Raw genomic sequence first — 11899 nt, 5'->3', positions numbered from 1 at the left:
CTTTTTTTTTTTTGTATAGATCCCGATGAAGGCCTATGACATGGCAGAACGGTTGAATACAAAGGGAAATAGGAAAAAGAAGCTACGTCTCGTCGTCTAGTGGAATACTGTCTTACGCATATGTATATATATATATATATATATATATATATATATATATATATATATATTCATTTAAGATTTTCATTCAAAAATTGTAGAAAGTCCTTGTCCTAAGTTTTGTTACAACGTACAGAGGAGGTGACGCAGGAGAGTCCCCCCCCCCCCACTTGCCTCTTTTATAATCCATGATACCATCGCCTATACAATCTTAATCTTAACCTATCATATATTTTGCATTGCATACCATTCAGATTAGCCTTTGGACCATCTACGCCCTCCCCCATGGGTGCTGATAATTATGTTTGATGGAAGAAAAGAATTTCCACCTTTATTAAACAGAGACTGACAGATGTTCTCTCATTCGGTGTCTTGCTGAGCAAAGGGTATCCTTAGAATGACGATTAAAAAAGGAGAAGAGGAAAAGCAATGACAAGGGGGGGGGGGGCGAGATGCAAAATCCTCAAATGTCTGTACTGCGATGGTGATGGAGGACAAGTGGAGTGTGTGTTCCCAATTTTATTCTCGATCAGTGGTCCGGCTCTTTGGTTGTCATTTCCCATCCTCGAGATGCTTGTCATCCGTACCGCCCGCACATCATTCTCATTATGGCTATTTTGTCCTCGTTAAAGGCTGTACGCAGTACAACTGTGTGTGTGTGTGTGGGGGGGGGGGGGGTACTCCCTCAAGTATCTATTGTTAGAATGTGTGTTCATGTGTTTGTGTGTATCTGTTGAACAGATAAGAATAACTTTGCAGCGTGCAAATGAATCGACAGTGTTGGCATTGAATTTGTGTAGGTATTTGCAAAATACCACTCTTTCAAATGAAACGAGTTACAATAGCACGAAATCTTGATGTACTGTGGAGATACTTCTATAACATTTCACCATACCGGCACAATCTTTCAATGTTTTGTAATGCGATGCAAAATATTACATGGCATCTACTTCTCCCAACTGAATTTTTCATTTTCGATATGTATGATCTTCGAATCCACGAATTTGTTTTGAACTTAAATTTGGATGTTGATTGGATGTTAAAAAAAATTGCATGCTGCGATACGAAATATAATGGAATCACCATTCTTTGAGATGGTATATCCAACACTTTATGAAAAAGCACATGAACTGGTTGTTCGCTTGATATAAGAACAATCCCCTTTCCCTGTAAATTCGACAATAGATTTTCAAATCGTTATCCGTTTCAACTTGATGCCTGTAAGTATCTATTCCCGATGTTCTTTCTTCTCCTTCTTCTTCTTCTTCTTCTTCTTCTTCTTCTTCTTCTTCTTCTTCTTTTTTTCTTCTTCTATTTCTTTTTTTTTGGGGGGGGGGGGGGGGGGGTGGGGGTGGAATATGCATGAAAAGCACAGGCAGATTTTACTTGAGCAGTAAGAGTCAGCCCATTTGCATAGAAGTAGGTTTGATGCACCCCGACATTACCGGAGAGGTCTCGAGTGGAGCTTGGAGGATTGTGAAAATGCAGGTCAGGTGTAGCCGTGTTTAGGTGATGGCGGAGTACCCCTCCTTGTGTGATCATGGTGGTACTAGCCCAGCACCTTCTGCTTCTTGGTGTGATAAGGTTTATGTGCATGTGTGTTAGGCCCCTTGCTAGGATTTTTCAAGGGGGGTGGGGAGGAGGGGGAGGGTGTGTTAGTCAGAAAGAGAACATTGATACTATAATGGGAGAATGGTCTACATTATCATACTCCAGTCTGTAGAATACGGATCATTTTTTTTTCTTTTTGCTGGCGTATGGCTTGAGTTTCAACATTTCTGTGTCTATATATTTGTCTTGCTTATGTATTATGATTATGAAAAAATGCAGTATATTACCTTGTAATCGTCGGACACCAGATAGTCGTAATGATGCAACATAATATTATATTGAGAACTTAAATGCAAGATCATTTTGGAAACATATCTGCATCACATTGTTTCGTTGTTCCGTTGTAGTAGCAGGACGCTCTTTTACGGGTTTTCTTTATACCGATATAACAATTTTTATCATCACTGCTGCATTAGTCATGTGATTACATTATAGCCAATCACCAACCAGTATTTGTTTAGACCATTTTAATACTGTGATTTATCCATTGGATTGTGCCCAGTTGAGCGTTTGAGTATCAAAAGTTGGCAAGCCTTAACTCTACTGAGTTTGGAGTACGAACGTGGCACTTAATAGAGTTAGGACTCATCGTGCATTGTCAAAATGCATCAAGTATACTTGTGTGATACGTGATGGGGGGGGGGGGGGGGTAAGACGTGCTGGGTGGATACCCCGCCCATACTATGGAGCTAGAATTAACCTATCAAATTTATTCTATTTTTTCTAAATCATTTGGAGCTTTGGGAAGAAAATTTCACCTACTTTATTTTCTCTGTATATTTTCTTGTTCAAGTACACCCTGCTGGCCAGCTGAAGGCTCGTTCGAACCCCCCTCCCCGATTCTCTACACTCCAATAGCAAAGCCCCGACTGCAATAAACGAACGTTCTTCTAATTTCGTTGTTTGTGTCTGATATTGTTTGCTTGTTTCTGCTTTGCCCTATATTTGCCAACGTGCTTCGTAAAAGACGGTTATTTCGCTATGATAACTAGTAGCTGGAAGCCCTCGAGAAATATTCACACTGCACCAGCATGATGCCTATAACAAAAACGAAATGAAAGATACGAAACGCATACGCGCACATACATGCACACACACATTGCATTATACAAGACAACAGCAACAACAACAACAACAAAGGAACTTTCAATCGTTATGATCATCATCGTGCTAATGTTCCCTGTCATTTGTCCTCTTGAAATCCGATCTGTATCTCAGGGTATCACGTTGAATACCCGGTAGGTAATGGCCCTAATGACTGTATGGGGTCTGCGATATGCCGCGGGAGTTTGGATCAGATTACTGGTCGCGTATTAAAGATGAAACCATTAGATGCGAGAGATGGGGGGAAAGTCTGCTCCAGTTTGTGACCTTTCCTTCCTTTCTGGTCGCAAGCTTCCTCCACCCCCCCCCCCTTCTCTATCTCTCTCTCTTTCTCTCGTCTTTACTTACAAGTGTACATTTTTTTTTTCAATCTTTCATCATCGCCTCTTCACTCTCCACTCTTCTCTTTACCCTTCTTTCAATACCAAACCATTTCTCTCTTTCATATTTTCTTTTTGTTTTTCTCCATCATGGGCAATCGGGCTTCGATGTTCACTACTCTTCTTCCCTTCTCTTTCTCTCTTCTTGTTTTACACCTTCTTTGTTTTTTATTCATTGTTTGTCACGTGCCTCGCATACTTATTTCCCATTTCTCGTCCTATGAACCGACTATGTCTCTCATCGAAGATGAAAAATTATATCCTTCATTAATCAAATCCTGTTCACTGATTGGGCTAGATAGCGTCAGGTGACCAAACATAGCGTTGTCATATTGAAGACCAGATGACCGTAGCGCCATGTTTATAGTAATACTATGCAATGAGAGCATGTCTAAAGAAAAAAAAAATGCACTATTCCTGTCACCTCGGAATCCATAATTGTTCTAGAGGCTAGAAGCAGTGCATGATGTCTGTATGTTTTATATTCCCAAACACATCATTTGACATTAAATCCCAAGACGTCTTCACTTGCAAAAGTTTTCCTACAGCTTTGTTGTTTGTTTGCATATTGCAGCACGGACGACCATGCAGTGTGCAGGCCTGGCCCGCATGCAGGGGACGTGATTATATTTAGTACATAGTGGTCTATGAGAGTGCTTGATACCAATAGCACTGTACACATCGATAAATATACCATGAATATGACATCATATCCATGGTATAGTACACAAAAACATGAATAGGACGTCACGGTCCTGTTGTTTTTAACATGACAATGCTATGTTTGGTCATGTGACGCTATGTTGACCAATCTGCGAAAAGGATTTCACAAATAAAGAAAATAAAGTACATTACACCATGAATATGACATTATGATTATTGATAGTATAGTCATAGCGTGTGTAAAGTGGTAGCGGTATCGGCTGTGTGTAATCACGTCCACTTCATGGCCTGGCCTCAGAGATTGAGTTTGACTAAGATTTAATTGCTTCTCATTTTGATTGACCCCCGAATTATTAGGAATGGGTGTCTGCCATGCAACTATGCCCGAACTTGCTTTATATTTATTGCCGTCTGGGACTAGCGCTTCCGGGTCAATCGCATTTTTGTGCAGACAGTAGGATTAATTACACATGGAACTTTATTTGCCCGAGGTCTATGCCTAAAACGTAAAAACAAAAAGGAAACGTTTTTTTTTTATAATCAACTTCTTAAATAGTAAATATCCGCTAATGTTCTAGGTGCCGAGAAGCCATATTCTGTTGAAGATATGGGGGGGGGGGGTGGCTAACCGTCGTGATTTTTTTTTCACACCTCGTTCTCCGCAAAAGACATAAGCGATCAAAGTTACTAAAACCAAGACCCACGGAGACGCACAACAAACAAGAACATGATTGAACATACGCATCAAACCCTTAGAGAAAGACACTCCAACCTCTATCACGGAATGGGAATAGCAGCTAACTGCAAATTATTCGAAAACGTCACCGCCTATACTTAACAATCATCTTCGTGATGAAGCCTAGACCACGGCAACACATCATTATAATCAGATTGTTTCGTTGTTGTTGTTGTTGGTGGTGGTGTTGTCGTTGTCTTTTCATCATTGTAAGAATGGTTTATATTCAATGATTGTCGTTCAAAACTTGTCCTGCCTAAAATGTACTAACTTCGTGGAAAAAATAGGATGGGACTTCTCGTTCCGATCATACCATTACATGACATTTAGCATCAAAACAGCTATATAGAATTGAGGTAACTTACAAGGCTGCTGGGTTGTCTTTTACACGTCTATCGCTATATGACCATTGCCACATGTATAATCTTCTCTATCGTTCCATTCTCCTGCAGAGAGTTTCTACGTAATGGCGTTACCATGAGTGACACTTCTACGGCTTCGTCTCCCCGTGTATAACGTCGTCCAAGAGTCCATAAAAGCGTCGACATCGGTCCAATTCGACAGTTCTGGGCATGTTGTCTTCACAAGCACGGGGCCCGTGATCTTCCCAATGATTCAGGCGGAGACTGGCAGCAATTCCTGGATCATAGGGAGTGACAGATCAGCTCCCATCGAAACGATTTCACCAGTCCTGCGGCTCCCATCGGCATCCGGTGACGTCCACGTTGTACTGCTCTCCCCTTTATCGGTGTTGCTCACTCTACCCGCAAAGACTCACTCTGACCAGGTCACAATGGGGACGCCACTGTTGCAGAGGGATGTCATTGACGAGTCTCAGTACAACGAGTCCGATCCCAACTCAGACTATTACATGTCGTTCTCGTCTGGATATGGCAAGATTACTACCGTCTCGGATCGATTCAACTACATCATGAATGTACTCTATATCACGATGCCCATTGTATTCGCTACCATCGGGATTATTGGAAACTCGATTGTTATTTACATCATATTTAGACACAAAGACATGCAGACGGTTACGAACTATTTCTTGGCCAACCTCGCCGCTACGGATGTAGCTCTGTTGGCTCTTTGCGCCATACCGTCCGCCATTGCCATTACTGCCGAGATTCCAGTTAGCGTTTGCAAAGGAATCAACTACGTCATGTTTGTAAGTACGGAACCTTGGTTCATGCACGACTCAGCTTGCCAGATCATTTTTAACTCCGTATCTGGCAAGGGTACTTATGGAAATATTACACATTTGGCTTAAAATGCAAACGATGGTTAAGATACAGTACATGCAATGAGAGAGACAGAGGGGCGAGGAGAGAGTTATTGATCGAGCAACTTGCATCTCAAAACGAGCTAAAAACAAAGTAAAACAAATGGCCAAACAAATGCCAAAGAAACTAAGAAAAAATGGCTAGTGTCTGTTTCGTTTAGTTAGTTAGTTTGTTCGTTTGTTTGTTTTGTTCTGTTTTGTTTCGTTTTTATAGGCCACATTGTGATGGGAGAAATTTTCGGCTTTGACATTACTAGCGTAATATATCTCATCAAACTTGGATGTCCCTAACCAATTGAAATAAGCCCTATAACTTGGACATGTAGCAGTGCTACTACTGAGCAAGAAGGCTGTAAAGTTAACAGTCAGTCCAAATGCACTGTTTCACGCTAATTCCTCAAAGCCACAGGGTTTGAATACTCCATGTCAACCACTGTGAAGAAATCACCATATTAAAGCTAGATTTAGCACACTCTTTCACACTTATTCTCTCCATGTTATGTCAAAATATCCATGCTAATTCCCGTGGTTTTTACATTATCATGTTTTGTGGAGGGGAATAGGCTTTTAAGTGGGCCTACTTTTAAAAGCACAACGTGTATTGAATGTCATGTTTTCGAACTCCAATGTTCATTCATGGTTCTAAAGCCCAGATGGAATAATCAATGAAAGACACTTTTTGGTTCGGTTTTTGATGCAGAGTGGCATTGTCCTATTGTATGTATTTTAAAGGTAACGCTCTAGAAATTTGATAAACAGGGAGTAGGCGTTTCAAACAGACCAACACAACCAATCAAACTCTGAAAAATGGACACCAATCTCGCCAAGTAACAGCAATGACAATAGAAAGTGAAAGGCATTGCATCTGTCGGAAAAGCCCTGAGCTCTTAGGCTACCACTGAAAAAAATAATCAAATGAGAGCCCTTATATTCAGTATTACCACTGTGAAGTCGTGTGCGTATATACAGAAAACTTACTAGTGATCCAGAATGTATGTTTCATCGAACATTGTTTTAACAATCTCTCTTGCAAATCGTTTTCTTCTGTATTTCCTTTTTCGCAAAATTAGGTGACGGTGCAAGCAACATGTCTAACGTTGACTGCGATGACGATAGACCGCTACCATCTGATTGTGCATGCCGTCAAGTCACGGAAAACAAGAACCATCATAAAAACTGTTATTACCAACACCCTCATATGGGCAGGTACGGCTTGTGACAAAATCTTTGCTCTTTGTTTCTTTCTCTCTTTTTTTTTTTTGGAAAAAAATATGTAAAGTCCATACCTTTTGGATATCTGAGGGATATTTTTTTTTTGTGAATCGTTAAAACCTTGGCAAAATTGGCAAAGTGATTGTATCAAGCTCCAATATGATAAATGCAAAAGAGGGGTCAACAGTAAGTAAGCTTTAGGTGTACATTCGCCATTATTATCATTACATTTTAAAGAATTTCTCAATTTGGTCATCTTCAGTAGCTCTATAACCTATGCGAGCATGGTATCAGACTGTCTCCTCAGTTCGAAATCAAATCTGGATAAATCACTTTATATTTGACCGAATGATATGAAGGTATGGACATAAATGAATGTTTCCTATAGAGGCTCCTGAATTTCTTAAGTGTTCCTTCAAATGCGTAGTCGATCTAAATCACGTATGCATTGCCAAACGCTCAATTTTCATTCGAGAGTAAAGATACTCCATTTAGCTTTACTGTTGATTGAATTCACTGAGCATCAAAAGCTTCACCCGCCCTCCTATTTAAATTTCGACACTAGGGTTAAAAGCATCCACACTTAGAAAGTAGGGAAAGTAAGCCCTTATCAACCTAAAAAAAAAATCCTGGTAAATAGTTTGCCCTACTTTATTTTGAAGCAACTGCGTGAAAGCCTATCAACAGATCGATAATGCAATTTTGAAGGAGTCAAGCCGTTTGAGATATGGCTGCAAGCAAATATAAAGGGGATTAGTTTTCAAGTACAGTCTGTCAATTCGAAACGCACTATTACCGTGCTGTATAAAAACTCGAAGTTTTGAATGATACTATAAATATTCTACAATACTAAACGATTAATCAGAAGGTAATTAAAATGTTCGATCAAGCTGGAAATTTCAAGTTTTTCAACTAAAATCAACATTCTTTGGACATTCTCTGATTCAAGGGCTGCAACGAATATAAAATTGAACTCAGAACTTTGAACTTTGAACAATTTTTTTGGTCGAGTTATACTAACACAACTTATTCTACGCCGTATGGCATGATCATCAATTTAAAACACTTTATATTCACTATTGTCAACTATCAAATACAATTAAAGCTTGCTCTGAGAAGGGGAGAGGGAACTCATCTTCGAAACCCTATACTCATCGCTTCTTACCAATCAGCACGACTATTATTATTATTATTATTAAATTTTGTCAAACATTTTAAGATCAACATGGATTATAATAATATGCAAAAAAAAAACACCTTGCTGTAAATCCTCATTTAGCTGAGTAGGGACACATAGCATTTACTCTTGAAAGAGGGTTCCAAGCTAAGATTTACTCGTCCATATTCATGGGAGTCACGTTTGTATGTTTGCATTCATTGGATAAAATACAAATTGGCTGAAATTGACAAGGCTGAATTGAGTTTCTATTGTTCCCCACAGAACACATTTTACTGTATATCAACCTCTCTCCACAAGAATTGGATATACTCGACGGACTTCTGTATATTTTTTACTGATATGATATGAGTAAATTTCATTCAATTTCTTGTGCCCAGGCACGTAGCATGATTTACCAAGCTTTATCGCCAGCATTCAGGAGTCAGTCCACACGTGACCTACATAGTTGTAGCTGTAAAGTTAAAGGGGCATTCCATTCATAATTTCACATCATGCATTACATAAATCGACAGGTCCATGTATAAATTTGTTGGATTTATTGTGGTCCTTGAGCAGAGAAGCCAATACTTTAAAAATCTGAAACAAATTAGACTGCACAGTGTTGATGGCAAAGGAGCCTCACATATTTGAGAAATGTAGCAGTGTAATTCCATTACAATACCGCTTGCTTAACAAGTTCACCTGTGTATAATATATGCATATTATACCTTTTCCTTATGTTCTCCTACCTCGAGCCCCAACTCATGCATTCGTATGGTGAGGCTGCCATGTCATCATCCTTGTTCATTGCAATTTGTTATAAATTTTGAGAACATTCTTCGAAAACATTCTTATTCCTCATCCCGATCACTATAATTCTGAAACTAATATAGTTGTTCAAATGTAAAAGTCTGAAAATCATCCGGAGGTCTCCTTTAATAGCAAGCCCACTCAGGTGTGGCAATGTGCCCTATAGTCTAACAGGAAAGCCACACCGTGACGTCTGAGATTAGAGAAAATAAGTATTCTCTAATCATCGGCAATTAATTTCCAGACATCTATGCCAGTCGGCGAAGACAGCACAGTAAGAATGAAATCATTTTTTTTTTATTCAAACACTTATGAACATAATACTGATGTGTATAGTTGCGAGTCAAGATTATGTAGGCCTACTGTGTCTGATCATTATTTTGCGTAATACGAGTCAGTAGCGCTAATGACCCGAAGCAGTGAAAACATGAAACGATTTGTCCAAGAGTTATCACCTTGCCAGGCGTATCATTGCTGCAAATTAGCTTGCCTATAATCTCCATCAAGTAGTTAATTTCTCATTTTGTTGTTCGACAGGTTCGTTTATTCTCCAACTGCCAGTGGCCTTCTTCTCCAACATCAACGGATACGGCGTCTGCACCACCGAGTTCGACACCCAAAGCGGTTCCCACGCTTTCCACATCTTCAACACGCTCAGTATGTACATCGTTCCACTGGTTGTGATCCTCATCTGTTACGTAAACATTCTCGTCCAGGTTTGGCGCAAGGCAACCCAGGGCACGGAGAGTGCGCAAGCGCAGGAGCGCTCAATCCGACGAAAGCGCAAGATTACGCGCATGGTTTTCATCATCGTGCTTCTCTTCGCTGTGTGCTGGCTGCCCACTAACGTGTTCCGTCTCTGGCAGGAGTTCGACGAGAACTTCCTCACAAAGGCGAACAACTCATACTTTGACGTCGCAAGTCTGCTTGCAAACTGTCTCATCTACGCGAATTCGTGCGTCAATCCGTTTGTCTACGCCTTCACGACAACGAGCTTTAAGAAGTACTTCAAAAGGCTGTTCGCGTCTTGTTGTCAGTCCTACCAAAGTGCTATGGGATCCGTCAGTACATTCAAACTCTCCAAATTCACGAGAGACGACGAATCAATCTAACACGCTGGTGTATGACAGTTTCCTAAAAATCGCCGAACTCCAGAAACACAGCACATAAAGAATAACAAGTTATTCCCGCCATATCTTTTTTTCTTTGTGTCCTTCTTTTTCTCATTTTGACTTAATACAATCCATGTCGCTATGTTTTTGTATAAACAAGACAAACTACACGGTGTCCTATCTACTCATCAATCGATCTCTTAATTCATTGATTGTTTAACCCAGATAGCAAGCTAGCTATTCTTATGTCCACACTACTTGTAAGTAATTTCTTATCGATACATGTGCACATCCGCCACTATCCCCTTATTAAAGGCTTTTTACGTGTAATATCCATCCGTGAATTTGTCGGCACCAAACCACTTTTCGTTGATGGCGCCCTCTGACATTCTTGTTACCGTGTAATATGGAACGCGCAAGTAACTGGAGTGTGTCGCATAACCATCATGGTGAAATGAGACGTACAAACCCCAGCAGGATTGGCACTCAAAAAAGCAAAACCAATTCAACAATGGTTGCCTTATTTGAGGTGTTGGTCATATAAGAATGTCGTCTTAATTCTGTATACATAGATATATTATATAAATTGATTAAATTCGCTTGTTGCGACGTCTTCATGAATGACTGACGATTAATCGAGGCACGAACCGAGGAACGTACATCGTAGGATAATCGACCGGCCTTTGAAAAGAAGCCTTGCACAACGCTCAATGACATCGCATCGTCAGTGGTTTGCTCGCGTCAAAAAACTTTGTCTGAGATCTCATGTGGATACGTATTATATTTGATAAAGCACTTTTGTTACTGATAATCGATGGTGTTCTCTACTTGATGTTCAATTTTCTTTCTTAGCAGCTGATGCGATTCATGTTTTCTCTGTTTCATATCCTGTTAAAAAAGGAGAAGAACGATGAGATGATTGGTTGATAATACAACGAGTACATGTCGGTACTGCAACGTTTTAAACTACATGGCACCAGGGTCTTCGCGTTTCCTCTAAAAGATTATCCTATCTTTCAATATATTGGGTGTCAGCGACATTTAGCTCTCAGTGTGAAATTTAATTAGGGTATTAACGCATTCAAAACACAAAGGAACTCGCCTAATTTCAAATCAACGTATGTATACAGCGATGCACTTTGAAGGTTTGGCGTCACATTTTCTGCTCCAGTTTGTATAAGAAATGACAATGACATTACCGTCCTGTTTGTGTATTTGTCACGTGACAGAGTTATAAAGTTCACAAAAGTGGATGGCTTTGTTTCTTTTCTGATAAAATTTATGCGCTTCTGAGAGCAGATAGATGCCAGAAATGGAATCAAATATATTTCTATCCGCTTTATTTCCCGACTGAATAGTTTGCAGTATTCGAGCGCTGTGATTTCGAACGGGTGTTGTTGGTAGTTTTAAGCTTGACTGACAGGCCCCATAGGCAAAGCCTTCAGAATATCGCAGAGAGGGGGTAAAATTTGGCTTTCATATGACTAATTAGTGTGGGCATCCGCAATCTGAGGATAAAGTTGCTGTGGATTCATTATAAGCCATCACTTTAACCAGCACAACTGCTCCCCTCAACACAATCTCTATCAGAAACAGTAGAAGGCAGATAAACGAGTTGTTTGGAGAAGTTATTTCCTTGTGATTTCTTATGTTTTCATATGAAATGAACATAAATATCTGAAACCTTACAGCGTAACCGTCAGAACGTTCTATCCAATTGTTTTTTTT

General features: G+C 39.9%; 1 protein-coding gene across 1 annotated transcript; it reads left to right on the top strand.

Moving 5' to 3' along the window:
* Positions 1 to 5396: 5396 nt before the first annotated feature.
* Positions 5397 to 10171, top strand: LOC139711106 (G-protein coupled receptor 54-like). The gene is made up of 3 exons (XM_071623022.1): positions 5397 to 5764; positions 6949 to 7084; positions 9597 to 10171. The coding sequence occupies exons 1-3, from the start codon at positions 5465 to 5467 to the stop codon at positions 10169 to 10171; spliced, it is 1011 nt and encodes a 336-aa protein (XP_071479123.1). The 5' UTR covers positions 5397 to 5464.
* Positions 10172 to 11899: the final 1728 nt, after the last annotated feature.

The sequence above is a fragment of the Diadema antillarum genome, unplaced genomic scaffold (genome assembly GCF_040938485.1).
Source record: "Diadema antillarum isolate AM-2024a unplaced genomic scaffold, OU_Dant_1.0 seq00001611_RagTag, whole genome shotgun sequence".
Lineage (NCBI taxonomy): Eukaryota > Metazoa > Echinodermata > Echinoidea > Diadematoida > Diadematidae > Diadema > Diadema antillarum.
This window is presented reverse-complemented; position numbering and strand designations above follow the sequence as displayed.

Coding starts and splice junctions, on each gene's coding strand:
- LOC139711106 (XM_071623022.1), top strand. CDS start 5,465: ATGTCGTTCTCGTCTGGATATGGCAAGATTACTACCGTCTCGGATCGA. Junction 5,765..6,948: donor GAATCAACTACGTCATGTTT/GTAAGTACGGAA, acceptor TCGCAAAATTAG/GTGACGGTGCAAGCAACATG. Junction 7,085..9,596: donor CAACACCCTCATATGGGCAG/GTACGGCTTGTG, acceptor GTTGTTCGACAG/GTTCGTTTATTCTCCAACTG.